General features: G+C 47.0%; 1 protein-coding gene across 1 annotated transcript in view; it reads right to left on the bottom strand.

Moving 5' to 3' along the window:
• LOC135055857 (protein-glutamine gamma-glutamyltransferase 5-like) overlaps positions 1-22742 on the bottom strand; it is a 174397-nt gene that overhangs the window by 9561 nt on the left and 142094 nt on the right. Inside the window, exon 11 of the mRNA XM_063960404.1 lies at positions 9259-9419. Coding sequence (XP_063816474.1) covers positions 9259-9419 — 161 coding nt within the window. The remainder of the gene's footprint in view (positions 1-9258; positions 9420-22742) is intronic.

The following is a 22742-nucleotide window of genomic DNA, read 5'->3' as shown; positions in this document are numbered from 1 at the left end:
AATATACCCCCCTCCCCAGTGCCACATATGCCCCCCGCCCCAGTGCCAGGTCTTCCCCCCCCAGTGCCAGGTATATGCCCCCCAGTGCCAGGTCTTCCTCCACAGTGCCAGGTATATGCCCCCCAGTGCCAGGTCTTCCTCCACAGTGCCAGGTATATGCCCCCCAGTGCCAGGTATATGCCCCCCAGTGCCAGGTCTTCCCCCCCAGTGCCAGGTACATGCCCCCCAGTGCCAGGTATATGCCCCCAGTGCCAGGTCTTCCCCCCCAGTGCCAGGTCTTCCCCCCCAGTGCCAGGTATATGCCCCCCAGTGCCAGGTCTTCCCCCCCAGTGCCAGGTATATGCCCCCCAGTGCCAGGTATATGCCCCCCAGTGCCAGGTCTTCCCCCCCAGTGCCAGGTATATGCCCCCCAGTGCCAGGTATATGCCCCCAGTGCCTGCTCCCCCCCCTTGTGTTGGAGGGACACGGAGCGCATAGAGCGTCTCTCCTGTGTCCCTCCCTGGCTCTCTTCCCCGGCCGGTCTAATACAGGAAGTGCCGGTTCGTGAGCCAATCAGAGCTCACGAACGGCACTTCCTGTATTAGACCGGCCGGGGGAGAGAGCCAGGGAGGGACACAGGAGAGACGCTCTATGCGCTCCGTGTCCCTCCAACACAGCAGGGAGGGAGACCGCAGATTGACATGCGGACGCTCGTCCGCATGTCAATCTGTGTAAAGTCAGTGGCGCCACTGCGAGGCGCCCTCTGCAGGTCAGGAGCCCGGCGGCAGCCGACTCCGCTGCCTCCCGGACTTCCGCCCCTGTAGACAAGAGAGAGATCCTACTCAAATTAGGCCAGTGGCGTAAGTTCGTCCTAGACGCCCGGAGGCAATATAAATACAGGTGCCCCCCTATATAGAGGTAAAAAAATAAAATTTTATATATATATATATATATATATACACACACACCACACCAATATTGATCCTGCAGGCTATATATATATATATATATTTATATATATATCCTGCCATTCTTTGCAAGCATAATGGCGTATGCATGAAGAAATTTCCAAAGGACAGCTCTTGCGGTGAGAGCTATTCTTTGCCATGATACAGTAGAACTTCCCGGTGTATGATCCGGAGTCCTATCTGTGCATGCGTGGGCTGATGCGCCCCACTGGGGGGTGCTGGGAGGGGTCCAATGGGAAATGTGATAGAAGCCCATCTAAAGATGGTGTTGCCCACCGCATCCAAGCCCTGGGGTCTAGGCTTGGTGGATAAGTAGTAAGCCGCCAAACCTCTGAAAACTGCATTTTTGGAGGTTTGGCTGCATTTTTAACCTTGTGCTAATGATACATCCCAGCAGACCAGTGCCAGTTTAGGGTCCACATGGGCCTGGAGCTGAAAGTGAGTCTATTATGTGATCGATACTGCGGGAGGGGAGGCAATCATTTTGCTGGCTGTCGGGATTCCTAGCGGTCAGGATACCGACACCAGAATACCGTCTCACAGGTCTTATTCCCATTCGTGGGTGTCCACAACACCAATAGAGTGGGATGGGAACCACCGAGACCACTGCGTTGCGAGCGCAACAAGCAAGGGCCTTCATTGCGCACGCCCCCTGCCAGCATTCTGACGGACGGGATGCTGCTGTCAGGATGCTGACAGACGGCATCCCGTCTGTCGGTAAAACATATGTATTCCCTGCGGGAGGACAATTAATTATGGGAGGAAGATGGGGAGGGATGGTCGCGGGCGGGCAGAAGGACTTGGCAAATGGGGGGGGGGGGCAGATGGAGTAACAGAGGTCTGGAGGACGGGATGAGGCAGAATGGGGGTCATTGTATATATGACAAAAATGCAGATTCATTAAACGGGCATTGAAACGTTGCACTACTTCAATTGGTGTCAGTGTGCAAATCATTGGAGTGCCGCACCACCTCTATTTTGCTAAACTACTTTGCTGTGAGGGCACCCAATGTATTAGTCTATTATGTGGCTGTGCCAGACCCCTACCTCTATCTATATATACAAACATACATACAGTATACTGGCAGTGCACTTATACAGGGAGAAAGGGAGCATAGATGGATACCTTGTGTAGTGAAAGAAGGCTCTTCTCTCCTCCCCAATTACCGGAGGCAGAGCGCAATTAGGAAGTGGAATCCAAGGCAAGCGTGGTACCAGCTCTTAAACACCGCCTCGCACGTGTGTCCATCCATCCCGTCCCCCCCTTCCCCACAGCAGCGGGGCAACGGTAGCAGCAGCTCCTCTCCTACCTCCCACAGCAGGCGCGCACCAGCGTACTCTCCCGGGATTTGCGCTGTAGTGGCGGCTTACAGGAATGTGTCAGTTCAGTGACGTAACTAGAAATTTTTCTCCCCCAAGCCAAAAAATTATTCGCCCCCCCCCCCTCCCTCCATAATTGGCAGTATAGAGTGTGTGGCTTAGTTGGGATGGGCGTGGCTTACCATAAAGGGGCGTGACATTGCAGGAAAAGACTGCGTTATACCCCAGTTTTCCAACCTGCACGCCCAGACGGGAAAGAAAAATAATCCTGATTCATGCCCCTTACATTATTTGTAATTTTTACTCCTTATAGTAATGCCCAGTATACATTATGCCACATACTGCAGTGGCCCTTAGACATTATGCCACACACAATAATGCACATGACACAATATGCACACACCATAATGCCCCCGACACATTATGCCACACACCGTAATGCCTGTGACACATTATGACAGGAATCGCAATGCCCGTTATACATTATGCTACACACTGCAATGCCCCTGATACATTATACCACACACCGTAATGCCTGTGACACATTATGACAGGAATCACAATGCCCGTTATACATTATGCTACACACTGCAATGCCCTTGATACATTATAGCACATACAATGAGCCTGAGACATTATACCACATATCACAATGCCCGCGATATAGTATACCATACACCGTAATGCCCGACACATTATGACACACACCGCAATGTCCGTGATACATTATGCCACACACCGTAATGCCCATTATACATTAAGTTCTACAGTAAGGCTTCTAATTACTTTTAAATTACCTGCTCGTTGCCAGGGGTTTCATGCTCTTGGTTCCATGCACGGTGCCAGGGGTTTTCATGCTCAGGGTGTCATGCTCGTTGCCAGGGGTTTCATGCACTGGGTGTCATGCTCGTTGCCAGCGGTTCCATGCACGGTGCCAGGGGTTTTCATGCTCAGGGTGTCATGCTCGTTACCAGGGGGTTCATGCACTGGGTGTCATGCTCGTTGCTAGGGGGTAGTGCTTGTTGCTAGGGCCGTGCTCCCAGTGCCACATATGCCCCCAGTGCCAGATATTCCCCCACAGTGTCAGTTATATGCCTCCAGTGCCAGGTACATGCCCCCAGTGCCAAATATACCCCCCCCCCAGTGCCACATATGCCCCCTCAGTGCCTGCTCCCCCCAGTGCCAAATATTCCACCACAGTGCCACATATGCCCCCTCAGTGCCTACTCCCCCACAGTGCCAGCTATATGCCCCCAGTGCCAGATATTCCTCCACAGTGCCAGGCATATGCCCCCAGTGCCAGATATTCCCCCACAGGGCCAGGTATATGCCCCCAGTGCCAGATCTTCCCCCACAGTGCCAGGTGTATGCCCCCAGTGCCAGATATTCCCCCACAGGGCCAGGTATATGCGCCCAGTGCCAGGTATATGCCCCCAGTGCCAGATATTCCCCCACAGGGCCAGGTATATGCCCCCAGTGCCAGATCTTCCCCCACAGTGCCAGGTGTATGCCCCTAGTGCCAGATATTCCCCCACAGGGCCAGGTATATGCCCCCATTGCCAGATCTTCCCCCCACAGTGCCAGGTATATGCCCCCAGTGCCAGATATTCCCCCACAGGGCCAGGTATATGCCCCCAGTGCCAGGTATATGCCCCCAGTGCCAGATATTCCCCCACAGGGCCAGGTATATGCCCCCAGTGCCAGATCTTCCCCCACAGTGCCAGGTATATGCCCCCAGTGCCAAATATACCCCCCTCCCCAGTGCCACATATGCCCCCCGCCCCAGTGCCAGGTCTTCCCCCCCCAGTGCCAGGTATATGCCCCCCAGTGCCAGGTCTTCCTCCACAGTGCCAGGTATATGCCCCCCAGTGCCAGGTATATGCCCCCCAGTGCCAGGTCTTCCCCCCCAGTGCCAGGTACATGCCCCCCAGTGCCAGGTATATGCCCCCAGTGCCAGGTCTTCCCCCCCAGTGCCAGGTATATGCTCCCCAGTGCCAGGTATATGCCCCCCAGTGCCAGGTATATGCCCCCCAGTGCCAGGTCTTCCCCCACAGTGCCAGGTATATGCCCCCCAGTGCCAGGTCTTCCCCCCCAGTGCCAGGTATATGCCCCCCAGTGCCAGGTATATGCCCCCCAGTGCCAGGTCTTCCCCCACAGTGCCATGTATATGCCCCCCAGTGCCAGGTCTCCCCCCCCCCAGTGCCAGGTATATGCCCCCCAGTGCCAGGTATATGCCCCCAGTGCCTGCTCCCCCCCCTTGTGTTGGAGGGACACGGAGCGCATAGAGCGTCTCTCCTGTGTCCCTCCCTGGCTCTCTCCCCCGGCCGGTCTAATACAGGAAGTGCCGGTTTGTGAGCCAATCAGAGCTCACGAACGGCACTTCCTGTATTAGACCGGCCGGGGGAGAGAGCCAGGGAGGGACACAGGAGAGACGCTCTATGCGCTCCGTGTCCCTCCAACACAGCAGGGAGGGAGACCGCAGATTGACATGCGGACGCTCGTCCGCATGTCAATCTGTGTAAAGTCAGTGGCGCCACTGCGAGGCGCCCTCTGCAGGTCAGGAGCCCGGCGGCAGCCGACTCCGCTGCCTCCCGGACTTCCGCCCCTGAATTAGGCTATTTTGTCAATGCAAGCAGTTGATTCACAGATGCACAGGTGCAGGCACAGGAGGCTATATGGAGAAACTGCATGTGCCATAGAGAAGGAACATGTTTTGATGGTGCAGCGCATGCTGAAAATGGGCATCTCAGTCCTTTCACATCCATCTGCCTGGATGTACACAAGGGAAGGAGCTATATAGAGGCATTTTCATAAAGTACCAGATGGGCACCCACCAATATACGTTGCTGCGTGTGTGTTGCGTGCAACCCAGATCCAGGCTCAGTATGTGGACTACACAGTTACTTAAATGTTTAAAATGGTTACCCAGTTAACCATTTAATGACCACAGGGTTATCACTCCTTAATAACAAAGCTTTTCTTTGGTAGCATATTGGATTAAGGCAATTTAATTTTAAGACATTCTGCCCTACACACCGATTTTCCATTATTCCCTCTATGTCATTATACTATGGTCGGTGGTCAGGGCACCATATTCTCATCATCATGGCCCTACCCCTACTGTTAAAAGTCCAATTTGCAGCATTTTACAGCATGGGCATGGCTTGTTATTTTATTATTAATTAGGAGAGACCATTATCAGATTGATGGCTTATCCCTTTTAACCAGCAGCAATCATAAAAGTGCATCCCTACTAAGTGTTAAGCAAAAGGCACAGTTGAACTTGACCTGCCTATGGCCCAGCTCCCTGCAGCTCTCAGCTCGCACTATGGACGTCTTGTAACAAGGCCACCTGGCTGCAATACTGCCTATGACTTCTGTTAGTGACTGCTGACAGACAGTGTAGTGAAGAGCTGGTCAGGGGTAGGTGCAATTGCCTAGAGTACGTAACTTCAGTTTGCAAACTTGCCTCACTCTCCAAGCTCTGTAAATGCTTACTGTTACAGAGCGTGGAGTATCAGACTGAAAGTACATTCCTATATTACAGAATATTCATGACCAGCGCCCACCACACAGTGTGGGGGAGGGTTGGTGGTAGGGCTTAGCACATATAAACATACATGTTATGCTGTATGCAGTGGTGCAAGTATGCCGGTACGCTCGGGTGAGGAGTACCCTTAAGAATTTGACAGTGGGTACAAAGTACCACCTGCCACACACTTTGCACCCGTGACCGCCATTACCACAATTATAATGCGCCCCAAAGCAACAAGACCGTGGTGCTTGGCAGCATGACAGCGCCTCCTACTTTGTCAGGGTTACTGCTGGGAGTGCGACGGTGACATCATGACGTCACATCACACTTCCTCCTCTGGCGGCTGTGGCTGGTGTGAAGAGAGGAGCCTGATTGCACTTTCCTGCAGCGTCCCTTGCTGGGAGCAGCAGCGCAGTTGTTTCCATTCACTCAGCTCGTGTGACGCATCGCATCGGAACTGAGTGGATTTTGTTCTTCACAGGCTGGGCATGTCTCTGGCTTCATTGTGTGGGGTCATTAATTTCTAATATAATATACTATATATTTCTATTATTATGAGGGCAGTACTATCTATTTCTAGTACACCAGGGGCACTACTACAGTATATTGTCCTACTTTAATGGAGGCATTACTACATATTGTTATTAAATTGGGGGCATTACTATACTGTATATATTTATTATACTGGGGGTATTACTATATATTTTTATTATACTGGAGGTATCACTATATATTTCTATTATACTGGGTGGGCATTACTATATATTTCTAGCCTTGCCTCCAGAGTGCAAAGAAAAGGAGCTGTGTCGTGTGGCCACACCGCTAGTATTATGTAGCCACTCCCACTAGTGGCACGTGGCCACACACCTCATTACACATGACCACGCCCATTTTTCGGCACTCAGTACCACTAAGAAAATATTTCTACTTGCACCACTGGCTGTATGTAATATATGTGCTGGCTGGTTATCCTGGAGATCGGCAGCACTGTGTCTATTATAGCCGCTCTGCGGCCCCCCAGGACTTAGCAGCATTAGGCTTCACTCTCCTTCTAAGCCCACCCCCAGACTTCCATTGGACAGGAGTCTGGGGGCGGGTTTAGAAGGAGAAGAGAAGCCTAATGCTGAATCCTCGGTGCCGAATGGCGGCTTAATACACACAGTGCTGCTTATCCCTGGGATAACCAGTCAGCACATATAGTACATACAGCATAACATGTATGTTTATATATGTGCTAAGTGGTGCACCCTTGCACTGTGCTCAGGGACTGCAGCCACCGCTGAACATGACCATGTTGTACTAAATTTGTTCTACAAATTGGAATTGGAAGGGAGGGGGAATTGAGGTTTTGTGATTGATTGTCTTTGTCATTAAAAAAAACAAACTCCTTTTAAAGAGCCTGCACACACCTATGGCAGCAATATATTTAGGATGGAAATCCAAAGTGATACAGGCAGGGACTCTGGTGGGGAATCATGTCCTAGTGACATCACAAGAATTCACAGCAACTGCAGGAGCTTTGAAATTCTGAGTAATTTGCACTTCGGATCACCATTTCTCTTGTATACGGTATAGATCATAGAAGAAACAAAGTCTGTGGAATTATATTAAATACGTTCCCCTAGTAATTGTTCACCCACTGTCTAGCCATATAAATTTGTCAATCTTCACAGTCAGTCTGAAGAATGTTGCTTATCCTCTCCACACCTAATTGGCAGACATGTTAATTGTTAACTCTAAAGACAGATAAGAACAGAACATAGGTGTGGTGACAGCTGCCAGAGATAATACCCACAAGACAATCTAATGGGACCCATACATCTGCAATGGATTGTCCCAATTCCCCGTTCTGCCCACACTGGGGTCATGGAATCAGGGAAATATAATTGGAAATCGCTGATTTGACAATTCTGACTATAAAAATTGATTTTATTCGGCAAGTCAGGGATTTTTAACATGCTGAATTTCCCTGATTCCCTGACAGATCAGATTGGCGTTGCGGGAATGGGGGCACTGATGTAATATATATGGTGCATAATCACTGTATGGCCAATAATGATCCATCTGTGTCAGGCAGCACACATTTTTTGGCCAGCAAAGTTAATGTAATTGATTAAAAATTATACATTTTCTGAATTTTTTTTAATAAGAGGTATTTACTTCGTTAGCAGATCTAATAATACTTGAAAGTTGCAAAATATAAAACCTCTCATTTACAGAAATATGTATGGTTGTTTGTATAAGGAATAAGAAGGCGCCATAGCATCTGCTGCCTCAACTGCACATTAGCTGGACACAGCCATCTGTATGATATAACATGTAGGAACAACACCATGATCTTGTGGGTCCCCATTTATAAGTGTCAGACTGGGGCATGAAGGGCTCACCGGGAGAATACAGTGGTAGAGGCCCATGTTTAGGGATGTGATCAGTATCCATAGGGGGTGTAGCCAGCTGCCACAGAGGCTTGGCTAACCACTAGAGCAGGCATTCCCAACCACGGTCCTCAAGGCACACTAACAGTGCAGGTTTACTGATATCCAGGCTGCAGCACAGGTGACTTAATTAGTAGCTCAGTTATTTTGATTTAACCATTTATGCTGCAGCCTGGATATCATTAAAACCTGCACTGTTGGTGTGCCATGAGGACCGTGGTTGGGAATGTCTGCACTAGAGAGTGCATGGGCTGGACCCCTTGAATAAATATATATAACAAATACTGGGTGTGGATCATAGGGTCAACTGTATCTAGTTCGGCAGTCATTAGGTCGACCACTATTGGTTGACAGTAACTAGGTCTACACCTGAAGTAGGTCAACATGATCATTAGGTCGACATGAACAAGGTAGACATGGAAAAAGGTCGACATGAGTTTTTATTTTATTTTTGGGTGTCGTTTTCTTCGTAAAGTGACCGTAAACCCCAATTAGTGCACAGTGTCCCCTCGCATGGCTCGCTTTGCTCGACATGCTTGGGCAAGGTGCCTCGCTCCGCGGTAGGTTACTATTCCCAATTGTAGTCCACGTGGTCCAGTATGAAAAAAGTAAAAAAAAAGGGAAAAACTCATATTGACCTTTTTCCATGTCGGCCTTGTACATGTCGACCTAGTGACCATGCCGGCCTATAGACCATGTCGACCTAATGCATGTTGACCAATAGTAGTCGACCTAATGAGTGTCGACCTAAGTGCAGACGAGCTAAGGACCGGATCTCACAAATACTATATATAAGTGCATGCATGATAATGTACCAGATTAATAACAGCAATGCACTGTAGAAAATACACCATAAACCTGTGCAGTATAAGGGAACATATGTATAACGTATAACACAAGTGCATAGTCTGGAACCTGATCCCTAGAGGAGGAGGTGGGGCCGCAGGTAATGGAGTCCACTGGGGGTTTCCCCTGTACGCCTCTGGGTCAGTCCAACCCTGCCAGTTATCCTAATACGTACCTGGATCTCTACACCAGGAACTTCAAATATGATGTTCTTAGATGCTAGTTTAAGTTTCTTGCTCTGCAGATCTGTAGCAAGTGCAGTTACTCTGATGTTATTCCCAGGTCGTACAAATCTCTGGTAATCATACGGCTGAATGTGGAAACTTGTCTCTATATCTAGAATAAAACATAAATAACTGAATGAAAATCAATGATAGAAATAAACTAACAAAATACTACTACAGGTTGAGTATCCCGTATCCAAATATTCCAAAATACGGAATTCTTTGAGTGAGACTGAGATAGTGAAAACTTTGTTTTCTGATGGCTCAATGTACACAAACTTTATTTAATACACAAAGTTATTAAAAGTATTGTATTAAATGACCTCCAGGCTGTGTGTATAAGGTGCATTCTGTGCTTAGACTTAGGTCCCATCGCCATGATATCTCATTATGTAATGTAATTATTGCAAAATACGGATATCCAAAATTAGAGATGTGCGGCGAGCATTTTTCGTGTTTTGGTTTTGGTTCTGGTTCCATGCTCCTGTTTTGGATCTGGGTTGGTTTTGACAAAACCACCCTTTCGTGTTTTGGTTTTGGTTTTGGATCTGGATGATTTTTGAGAAAAACATAAAAATAGCTAAAATCACATAATTTGGGGGTAATTTTGATCCTACGGTATTATTAACCTCAACATTAATTTCCACTCAGTTCCAGTCTATTCTGAACACCTCACACCTCACAATATTGTTTTTAGGCCAAAAGGTTGCACAGAGGTGGCTGGATGACTAAGCTAAGCGACCCAAGTGGGCGGCACAAACACCTGGCCCATCTAGGAGTGGCACTGCAGTGGCAGACAGGATGGCAGACTTAAAAAAACTAGGCCCTAATCAGCACATCATGCAAAGAAGAAAAAGAGGTGCAATGAGGTAGCTGTATGACTAAGCTAAGCAACACAAGTGTGCGGCACAAACACCTGGCCTATCTAGGAGTGGCACTGCAGTTGCAGACAGGATGGTACTTACAAAAACTAGGCCCCAAACAGCACATCATGCAAAGAAGAAAAAGAGGTGCAAGGAGGTAGCTGTATGACTAAGCTAACTGACACAAGTGTGCGGTATAAACAACATGGGACATGCTGGAATTTGCCCAGATGTAATACACGCACAATATTGGTGGCACAGGAGAGCGTACCCCTAAACCACACACACACATGGCAAAGCCTGTAAAATTTGGATAATAATAACCCTTTTATTTGGAGCTATTACAATAATATGCAGCACAGGCAAGCGTACCCCTACACCACACAGTGCAAACCCTGTAAAAATTATTTGGATAATAATATAAGTAATGTATTTAACCCTTTCATTTGGATAACAAATCCAGGTTTATCCTGCACCAGACTAAGTATAATTAATTGACTGAATAATGATAACCAACTAAACAAGGAAAAAAATTTAAGCCACAATGAGCAACAATTCTTGCGTTGGAGGTGCTCCAAGGAATAGTGTATCAAATACGAATTGATTTGGTGGGTGTAGAAGAACCCACACCTCACCAAAAGAAAAGAAATTCCTTTGTTTGGAGCACTCTTTTAAATGATATGTATGAATAATGAAAAAAAAATTTTGATTAAAACTTAACTTTTATTTTTCAATACTTGACTAAAAAATGAAAGGGGTATAATGCACGTATCAATTGGTAAATCCCCTTATAAACAGTGGTAAAAATCTATGAGTGAGAGCAAATACTATCGTTTTAAAATTATGTATTTTGCTCAAAAATAATAAAAAAGAGACAATGATAGTAATCTATCAGACTTTTGAACAAGCAGCAGTAGTGATATTTTTTATATCTGTTCGCATTTAATCAGACAATTCATTGGTATCAAAGTATTAAACCTTAAATATTTCATATAAGGTCCAGACCAATAATATGTGTCTGGATTTTACCAAGCAGTGTGAGTGGTGCTGAAAGTCTTCTTAGGATCGACTTCTCCCCCTACTTCAATAACACTTATGCATATAAGACTGATGCCTCTTCCATAAACATGAATCAGTAATAATGTCCATGTCTGTGTTGATGAAAAAAAGAATGAAAGAAAGAATACATGGTTGCAATTAGACTATAATGGGCACCTCATCTGCATTGTTAGTTCAATGTAACTTTTTTAGGTCCTAAGGCAAGGACCTGTTACATAGGTATTTGTATCCAATTGTGTGTGTAACAAATACAGTTGCCTAGGCAGCCACCTTATGTTTGACCAAAATCTAGTCACAGTATAGCAAACCAGGTAAATCAATCAACACTTAATCATATTCAGAACAAGGTGACGATACACATAGCAAATCCTGTGCATCTTGGTAATTATCTATATTCTGAGATCACATTAATTCATATGGGAAAAAATTATATTGTGATGTAATATGGGCAGTGGCGCGTCTAGTCACAGTATAGCGAACCACGTAAATCAATCAACACATAATTATATCCAGAAAAAGGTGACAATACGCATAACGAATCTTGTACATCTTGGTGATTATCTGTTTTCTGGAATCACATAAATTCATGTAGAAGAAATTATATTGTGATATACCGTTGACAGTGAAAAGAATAAATAGTATAGACACTCTAGTAAACTAATCCCATCTACTGTCTGACCTCATCCGTGAGCGGAGGAAAGATGAGAGTAGGACCGTCGACTGTGTCATAGAGATAAGAAAGACAAGCGCACTGGTTAAAGACCCCGTCGTGGTGTTAGATGGGCCCTGGTTCTTATAAGCCTTGCAGGGTCTAAATGTGCCACTTGGGTCTGAGCCAGAGTCCGAAATGAGAAAAAGACAATAAACAGGGACCCAATTTAAATTATGCTGTCAATTTTATAATCTACAAAATGAGATCATTAACTCTTAATCTTAAAGAAAAAAAGAGGGTTTAAATTTACACTGCAATTGCTCACACCAAAATTGCTCCTTGTAGATAGTATTGTTGTTAGAGAATAATGGTGGTGTATATATTTGTGAGCACAGACTAAATGATATCAACAATATTGATATGTCCACATTGGTTACACATTGCACATTGCCATACTGCTCAAAAAGATTGATACCGATTAGCAAATATACACTGATAATTCTATCTAGTGAGAGACTGAAAAAAAAAGATAGTGGGCACTCCAGTTCACTGATCCCATCTGCTGTCTGACCTCATCAATTGAGCGGAGGCCAATGTGGACATATCAATATTGTCCTTGGGCCCTACCACCCACCCTTATGTTGTATAAACAGGACATGCACACTTTAACAAACCAATCATTTCAGCGACAGGGTCTGCCACACGACTGTGGTTAAAATGACTGGTTTGTTTGGGCCCCCACCAATAAAGAAGCAAGCAATCTCTCCTTGCACAAACTGGCTCTACAGAGGCAAGATGTCGACCTCATCCTCCGATTCCTCGCCCCTTTCACTGTGCACATCCTCCTCCTCAGAGAGTATTCATTCGTCCCCACTGGAATCCACCATCACAGGTCCCTGTGTACTTTCTGGAGGCAATTGCTGGTAAAGGTCTTCCCGCAGGAAATTATAATTCATTTTGATGAACATCATCTTCTCCACATTTAGTGGAAGTAACCTCCTACGCCGATCGCTGACAAGGTTACCGGCTGCACTAAACACTCTTTCGGAGTACACACTGGAGGGGGGGAGGGGGAAACTAAGGAATAATAAAGCCAGCTTGTGCAAGGGCATCCAAATTGCCTCTTTTTCCTGCTAGTATACATACGGACTGTTTGACATGCCTATTTGGATGCTGTCACTCATATAATCCTCCACCACTCTTTCAATGGTGACAGAATCATATGCAGTGACAGTAGACATGTCAGTAATCGTTGGCAAGTCCTTCAGTCTGCTCCTGACTGCCCGGCATCACCACCAGCGGGTGGGCTAGGAAATCTTATCCTTTTCCTCGCTGCCCCAGTTGCGGGAGAACATGACGGAGGAGCTGTTGACAGGTCACGTTCCGCTTGAGTTGACAATTTTCTCACCAGCAGGTCTTTGAACCTCTGCAGACTTGTGTCTGCCGGAAAGAGAGATACAACGTAGGCTTTAAACCTATGATCGAGCACGGTGGCCAAAATGTAGTGCTCTGATTTCAACAGATTGACCACCCTTGAATCTTGGCAAAGCGAATGAAGGGCTCCATCCACAAGTCCCACATACTTTGCGGAACCGCTCCATCTTAGCTCCTCCTTCAATTTCTCCAGCTGCTTCTGCAAAAGCCTGATGAGGGGAATGACATGACTCAAGCTGGCAGTGTCTGAACTGACTTCACGTGTGGCAAGTTTGAAGGGTTGGAGAACCTTGCACAAGGCGGAAATCATTCTCCACTCCGCTTGAGTCAGGTGCATTCCCCCTCCTTTACCTATATTGTAGGTGGATGTATAGGCTTGAATGGCCTTTTGCTGCTCCTCTATCCTCTGAAGCATAAAGAGTGTTGAATTTCACCTCATTACCACCTTTTGCTTCAGGTGATGATAGGGCAGGTTCAGGAGTGTTTGCTGGCGCTCCAGTCTTCGGCACGCGGTGGCTGAATGTCAAAAGTGGCCTGCAATTTTTCGGGCCACCGGCAGCATCTCCTGCACACCCCTGTCATTTTTCAAAAAATTCTGTACCACCAAATTAATTGTATGTGCAAAGCATGGGACGTGCTGGAATTTGCCCAGATGTAATACACGCACAATATTGGCGTTGTCCGATATCACAAATCCCCAGGAGACTCTAATTGGGGTAAACCATTGTGCGATGATGTCCCTCAGTTTCTGTAAGAGGTTGTCATCGGTGTGCCTCTTACGGAATGCAGTGATATATAGCGAAGCCTGCCTAGGAACGAGTTGGCGTTTGCGAGATGCCGCTACTGTTGCCGCTGCTGTTGTTTCTGCGGGAGGCAATACATCTACCCAGTGGACTGTCACAGTCATATAGTCCTTAGTTTGCCCTGTTCCACTTGTCCACATGTCCATGGTTAGGTGGACACTAGGTACAGCTGCAGTTTTTGGTACACTGAGGACACTTTTTCTGATGTCTCTGTACATTCTAGGTATCGCCTGCCTAGTGAAGTGGAACCTAGATGGGATTTGGTACCGAGGACACACTACCTCAAACAATTCTCTAAGTCCCACTGAACTAATGGCGGATACCGGACGCACATCTAACACCAACAGCTGTCAAGGCCTCAGTTATCCGCATTGGAACAGGATGACTGCTGTCATATTTTATCTTTCTCACAAAGGACTGTTGGACAGTCAATTGCTTAGTTGAAGTAGTACAAGTTGTCTTCCGACTTCCCCTTTGGGATGACGATCGACTCCCAGCAGCAACAACAGCAGCAGCAGCAGCAACAGCAGCAGTAGGCGTACCACTCAAGGATCCCCTGGAGGAATCCCGGTTAGGAGAGGACTCCTCAGCCTTGCCAGTGACATGGCCTGCAGGACTAATGATGTTCCTGACTGAGGAGGAAGTTGACGTTGAGGGAGTTGGTGGTGTGGCTTGCAGGAGCTTAGGTACAAGAGGAAGAAGGGATTAAGGTGTCAGTGGACTGCTTACACTCTTACCCAAAGTTTCACAACTTGACACTGACTTCTGATGAATGCGCAGCAGGTGAAGTATAAGGGATGATGTTCCTAGGTGGTTAACATCCTTACCCCTACTTATTACAGATTGACAGAGGCAACACACGGCTTGACACCTGTTGTCCGGATTTGTGGAGAAATAATTCCACACTGAAGAGGTGTCTTTTTTGGTATTTTGTCCAGGCATCACAATGGGCTTATTCATCCCACGGACAACAGGTGTCTCCCTCGGTGCCTGATTTAAACAAACCACATCACCATCAGAATCCTCCTCGTGAACTTCCTCCTCAGCGCCAGCAACACCCATATCCTCATCCTGGTGTACTTCAACAGTAACATCTTCAAATTGAATATTAGAAATTGGACTGTGGGTGCTCCTTCCAGCACTTGCAGAGGGCATGCAAATTGTGGAAGGAGCCATCTCTTCCCATCCAGTGTTGGGAAGGTTAGGCATTGCAACCGCCGACACACTTGGACTCTCCTTGGGGATTTGTGATACCATCTTAGAACGCACAGTTCTTTGCTGTGCTTTTGCCAGCTTAACTCGTTTCATTTTCTAGTGGGAGTATGAGGGCTTCCATCGTCATGTGAAGCTGAACCACTAGTCATGAACGTAGGCCAGGGCCTTAGCCGTTCCTTGCCACTCCGTGTCGTAAATGGCATATTGGCAAGTTTACGTTTTTCTCCTCAGACCACTTAAAACATTTTTGGGGGGTCATTTTACTGAACATTTTTATTTTTTATTTGACATGCCCTCTACTATGACATTGGGCATAGACCTTGGCAGACGACGTTGATGGCATTTCATTGTTGATGACATGACTAGTGGCAGCAGCTTCAGCACTAGGAGGAAGTGGTTCTTGATCTTTCCCTATTTTATCCTCCAAATTTTTGTTCCCATTATTTTTCTGGAGTTATATAACACAATATGCGGTACAGGAGAGCGTACCTCTACACCACACAGGGCAAATCCTGTAAAAATTATATTTGGATTAAATGTTAATAACCCATTTTATTTGGAGTAAATAATATACAGCACAGGATACTACCATTGGTCTGATGCAAGACAACACAGCGACACTGTAAGGGACTTATTATACAGCAGCACTGGACATATGGCAGCAGAGGACACCACCACTGTGACTGGTCACTGGACTGACTGACCCCCGTTTTTCGTCACTGAGGGGGCATGCCCAGCACTATCTGAGCTGCTGGCATGCCCTCTCTCCCTCTGTCACCTGTGAATAGACGCTGTGCGCATGCGCACAGCATCTATTCACCGCTGCTCTGCTAAGCAGGGCAGCGAGAGACAGAGCCTCCCAACTGCCCCACACCACCGCGGGACACTGTGGCCCGCGGGTGGGACAGTCCCCAAAAAACTGAACTGTCCCGCGAAAATCGGGACAGTTGGGAGGTATGCTGATGCACAGGACACTACCACTGGTCTGATGAAGGACAACACAGCGACACTGTAAGGGACTTATTATACAGCAGCACTGGACATATGGCAGCAGAGGACACCACCACTGTGACTGATCACTGGACTGACCAATGCACAGGACACTACCACTGGTCTGATGCAGGACAACACATCAAAACTGTAAGGGACTTATACAGCGGCACTGGACATATGGCAGCAGAGGACACCACCACTGTGACTGGTCACTGGACTGACTGATGCAGCATAAGACACTGGACTGAGCAGCACAAGACAGCACTATAATCGCCACCCCACTTTCCCGCCCGCACAGACACTGAGGACAGAGACACGTCCTCTCACTACGCTCTCCAAGACTGGAGTGAAAATGGCGGCGACGCGCGGCTTCTTATATGGTATCCAAACCCCGCGAGAATCCGACAGCTTGATGATGACGTTTTGCCTCGTTCTGGTTTCCGAGTAAGGCGGGAAAACCCGAGCCGGGCTCGGGACGTGAAGTTTGGTAAGGTTCGGTTCTCTGAGAACCGAACCCGCAAATCTCTATCCAAAATACTTCTGGTCCCAAGCATTTTGGATATAGAATACTCAACCTGTATTGTATAAACCTAACAGGAATTGAATGTGTCAGTCGTGGCAGCTTATTTTTAGTGATGAGCGGGTTCGGTTTCTCGGAAACCGAACCCCCCCGAACTTCACCCTTTTTACACAGGTCCGAGCCATACTCTTATTCTCCCGTATGGCTCGGTTAACCCGAGCGCGCCCGAACGTCATCATCCCGCTGTCGGATTCTCGCAAGATTCGGATTCTATATAAGCAGCCGCGCTTCGCCGCCATTTTCACTCGAGCATTGGAAATGTTAGGGAGAGGACGTGGCTGGCGTCCTCTCCGTTTATGTTGATGCATTGCAAATATTTTGTGCTTGCTTATTACTTAATTGTGGGGACTGGGGAGCAGCTGTATATAGGAGGAGTACAGTGCAGAGTTTTGCTGACAGTGACCACCAGTAATACGTTGTCTGCCTGAAAAACACTCCATATCTGTGCTCAGTGTGCTGCATATATCTGTGCTCACACTGCTTAATTGTGGGGACTGGGGAGCAGCTATATTATATAGCAGGAGTACAGTGCAGAGTTTTGCTGACAGTGACCACCAGTATACGTTGTCTGCCTGAAAAACACTCCATATCTGTGCTCAGTGTGCTGCTTTATTGTGGGGACTGGGGACCACCAGTATAATATTATATAGGAGGAGTACAGTGCAGAGTTTTGCTGACCAGTGACCACCAGTATATAATATATAGCATTACGGTACAGTAGGCCACTGCTGTACCTACCTCTGTGTCGTCATTAAGTATACTATCCATCTAGATTCTATACCTGTGGTGCATTTCAGTTGTGCAGTTTGCTGACACAGTGACCACCAGTATATATAGCAGTACGGTACGGAAGGCCACTGCTGTACCTACCTCTGTGTCGTCATTAAGTATACTATCCATCTACATTCTATACCTGTGGTGCATTTTAGTTTTGCAGTTTGCTGACACAGTGACCACCAGTATACTATATATAGCAGTACGGTACGGAAGGCCACTGCTGTACCTACCTCTGTGTCGTCATTAAGTATACTATCCATCTACATTCTATACCTGTGGTGCATTTTAGTTTTGCAGTTTGCTGACACAGTGACCACCAGTATACTATATATAGCAGTACGGTACGGAAGGCCACTACTCTACCTACCTCTGTGTCGTCAAGTATACTATCCATCTAGATTCTATACCTGTGGTGCATTTTAGTTTTGCAGTTTGCTGACAGTGACCACCAGTATATATAGCAGTACGGTACGGAAGGCCACTGCTCTACCTACCTCTGTGTCGTCAAGTATACTATCCATCCATACCTGTGGTACATATCAGTTGTGCGCAGTATATATAGTAGTAGGCCATTGCTATTGATACTGGCATATAATTCAACACATTAAAAAATGGAGAACAAAAATGTGGAGGTTAAAATAGGGAAAGATCAAGATCCACTTCCACCTCGTGCTGAAGCTGCTGCCACTAGTCATGGCCGAGACGATGAAATGCCATCAACGTCGTCTGCCAAGGCCGATGCCCAATGTCATAGTAGAGAGCATGTAAAATCCAAAAAACAAAAGTTCAGTAAAATGACCCAAAAATCAAAATTGAAAGCATCTGATGAGAAGCGTAAACTTGCCAATATGCCATTTACGACACGGAGTGGCAAGGAACGGCTGAGGCCCTGGCCTATGTTCATGGCTAGTGGTTCAGATTCACATGAGGATGGAAGCACTCATCCTCTCGCTAGAAAAATGAAAAGACTTAAGCTGGCAAAAGCACAGCAAAGAACTGTGCGTTCTTCTAAATCACAAATCCCCAAGGAGAGTCCAATTGTGTCGGTTGCGATGCCTGACCTTCCCAACACTGGACGAGAAGAGCTTGCGCCTTCCACCATTTGCACGCCCCCTGCAAGTGCTGGAAGGAGCACCCGCAGTCCAGTTCCTGATAGTCAAATTGAAGATGTCACTGTTGAAGTACACCAGGATGAGGATATGGGTGTTGCTGGCGCTGGGGAGGAAATTGACAAGGAGGATTCTGATGGTGAGGTGGTTTGTTTAAGTCAGGCACCCGGGGAGACACCTGTTGTCCGTGGGACGAATATGGCCATTGACATGCCTGTTCAAAATACAAAAAAAAATCAGCTCTTCGGTGTGGAATTATTTCAACACAAATGCGGACAACAGGTGTCAAGCTGTGTGTTGCCTTTGTCAAGCTGTAAAAAGTAGGGGTAAGGACGTTAACCACCTCGGAACATCCTCCCTTATACGTCACCTGCAGCGCATTCATCATAAGTCAGTGACAAGTTCAAAAACTTTGGGTGACAGCGGAAACAGTCCACTGACCACTAAATCCCTTCCTCTTGTAACCAAGCTCCTGCAAACCACACCACCAACTCCCTCAGTGTCAATTTCCTCCTTACCCAGGAAAGCCAATAGTCTTGCAGGCCATGTCACTGGCAAGTCTGACGAGTCCTCTCCTGCCTGGGATTCCTCCGATGCATCCTTGAGTGTAACGCCTACTGCTGCTGCTGTTGTAGCTGCTGGGAGTCGATCGTCATCCCAGAGGGGAAGTCGGAAGACCACTTGTACTACTTCCAGTAAGCAATTGACTGTCCAACAGTCCTTTGCGAGGAAGATGAAATATCACAGCAGTCATTCTGCTGTAAAGCAGATAACTCAGGCCTTGGCAGCCTGGGCGGTGAGAAACGTGGTTCCGGTATCCACCGTTAATTCAGAGGCAACTAGAGACTTGATTGAGGTACTGTGTCCCCGGTACCAAATACCATCTAGGTTCCATTTCTCTAGGCAGGCGATACCGAAAATGTACACAGACCTAAGAAAAAGAGTCACCAGTGTCCTAATAAATGCAGTTGTACCCAATGTCCACTTAACCACGGACATGTGGACAAGTGGAGCAGGGCAGACTCAGGACTATATGACTGTGACAGCCCACTGGGTAGATGTATTGCCTCCCGCAGCAAGAACAGCAGCGGCGGCACCAGTAGCAGCATCTCGCAAACGCCAACTCGTTCCTAGGCAGGCTACGCTTTGTATCACCACTTTCCAGAAGAGGCACACAGCTGACAACCACTTACGGAAACTGAGGAAGATCATCGCAGAATGGCTTACCCCAATTGGACTCTCCTGGGGATTTGTGACATCGGACAACGCCAGCAATATTGTGCGTGCATTACATCTGAGCAAATTCCAGCACGTCCCATGTTTTGCACATACATTGAATTTGGTGGTGCAGAATTATTTAAAAAACAATAGGGGCGTGCAAGAGAAACTGTCGGTGGCCCGAAGAATTGCGGGCCACTTTGGGCATTCAGAAAGACTGGAGCACCACCAAACAGTCCTGAACCTGCCCTGCCATCATCTGAAGCAAGAGGTGATAACGAGGTGGAATTCAACCCTCTATATGCTTCAGAGGATGGAGGAGCAGCAAAAGGCCATTCAAGCCTATACATCTGCCTACGATATAGGCAAAGGAGGGGGAATGCACCTGACTCAAGCGCAGTGGAGAATGATTTCAACGTTGTGCAAGGTTCTGCAACCCTTTGAACTTGCCACACGTGAAGTCAGTTCAGACACTGCCAGCCTGAGTCAGGTCATTCCCCTCATCAGGCTTTTGCAGAAGAAGCTGGAGACATTGAAGGAGGAGCTAAAACAGAGCGATTCCGCTAGGCATGTGGGACTTGTGGATGGAGCCCTTAATTCGCTTAACCAGGATTCACGGGTGGTCAATCTGTTGAAATCAGAGCACTACATTTTGGCCACCGTGCTCGATCCTAAATTTAAAACCTACGTTGTATCTCTCTTTCCGGCAGACACAAGTCTGCAGAGGTTCAAAGACCTGCTGGTGAGAAAATTGTCAAGTCAAGCGGAACGTGACCTGTCAACATCTCCTCCTTCACATTCTCCCGCAACTGGGGGTGCGAGGAAAAGGCTAAGAATTCTGAGCCCACCCGCTGGCGGTGATGCAGCGCAGTTTGGAGCGAGTGCTGACATCTGGTCCGGACTGAAGGACCTGCCAACGATTACTGACATGTCATCTACTGTCACTGCATATGATTCTCTCACCATTGAAAGAATGGTGGAGGATTATATGAGTGACCGCATCCAAGTAGGCACGTCAGACAGTCCGTACGTATACTGGCAGGAAAAAGAGGCGATTTGGAGGCCCTTGCACAAACCGGCTTTATTCTACCTAAGTTGCCCTCCCTCCAGTGTGTACTCCGAAAGAGTGTTTAGTGCAGCCGCTCACCTTGTCCGCAATCGGCGTACGAGGTTACTTCCAGAAAATGTGGAGAAGATGATGTTCATCAAAATTAATTATAATCAATTCCTCCGTGGAGACATTCACCAGCAATTGCCTCCAGAAAGTACACAGGGATCTGAGATGGTGGATTCCAGTGAGGACGAATTAATAATCTGTGAGGAGGGGGATGTACACAGTGAAAGGGGTGAGGAATCGGAGGATGATGATGAGGAGGACATCTTGCCTCTGTAGAGCCAGTTTGTGCAAGGAGAGATTGATTGCTTCTTTTTTGGTGGGGGCCCAAACCAACCAGTCATTTCAGTCACAGTCGTGTGGCAGACCCTGTCGCTGAAATGATGGGTTCGTTAAAGTGTGCATGTCCTGTTTATACAACATAAGGGTGGGTAGGAGGGCCCAAGGACAATTCCATCTTGCACTTCTTTTTTCTTTCATTTTTCTTTGCATCATGTGCTGTTTGGGGACAATTTTTTTGAAGTGCCATCCTGTCTGACACTGCAGTGCCACTCCTAGATGGGCCAGGTGTTTGTGTCGGCCACTTGTGTCGCTTAGCTTAGTCACACAGCGACCTTGGTGCGCCTCTTTTTTTCTTTGCATCATGTGCTGTTTGGGGACAATTTTTTTGAAGTGCCATCCTGTCTGACACTGCAGTGCCACTCCTAGATGGGCCAGGTGTTTGTGTCGGCCACTTGTGTCGCTTAGCTTAGTCACACAGCGACCTTGGTGCGCCTCTTTTTTTCTTTGCATCATGTGCTGTTTGGGGACAATTTTTTTGAAGTGCCATCCTGTCTGACACTGCAGTGCCACTCCTAGATGGGCCAGGTGTTTGTGTCGGCCACTTGTGTCGCTTAGCTTAGCCATCCAGCGACCTCGGTGCAAATTTTAGGACTAAAAATAATATTGTGAGGTGTGAGGTGTTCAGAATAGACTGGAAATGAGTGGAAATTATGGTTATTGAGGTTAATAATACTATGGGATCAAAATGACCCCCAAATTCTATGATTTAAGCTGTTTTTTAGGGTTTTTTGAAAAAAACACCCGAATCTAAAACACACCCGAATCCGACAAAAAATTTTCGGTGAGGTTTTGCCAAAACGAGTCCGAATCCAAAACACGGCCGCGGAACCGAATCCAAAACCAAAACACAAAACCCGAAAAATGTCCGGTGCACATCACTACTTATTTTACAGTGTCAAATTCCACAGATTTATAAATCACATTTGGAGGTAATGTAGCTGACTTTTATGACACTTTAATTACTACAGTATAATGTTTTGTATTTGTAGCTGTCACCCAAATAAATAATATACAGTGCCGCTGCTGCATGATATGCTGGTGTTATAGAAACATGAGAACTAGTATAGTTGCCTACCCTCCCTCATTCTGCAGAAGACTCTCTGAAATAGCAGCAATCTCCCTGACTCCCTGAATAGACCAGCAATCTCCCTGATTGCACCTTATCCCCATTATATAGATCAGTGATTTTCAACCGTTTTTTACTTGCGGCAAACCGAACAATATTTTAAAATTACCAAGGCACACCATCAGTTCCCCAGAGAAAAAAACAAAACAC

The sequence above is a fragment of the Pseudophryne corroboree genome, chromosome 3, assembly GCF_028390025.1.
Source record: "Pseudophryne corroboree isolate aPseCor3 chromosome 3, aPseCor3.hap2, whole genome shotgun sequence".
In the NCBI taxonomy this organism is placed as follows: Eukaryota; Metazoa; Chordata; class Amphibia; order Anura; family Myobatrachidae; genus Pseudophryne; species Pseudophryne corroboree.
The sequence above is the reverse complement of the archived record's forward strand: the minus strand, read 5'-3'. Positions and strand labels throughout refer to the sequence as shown.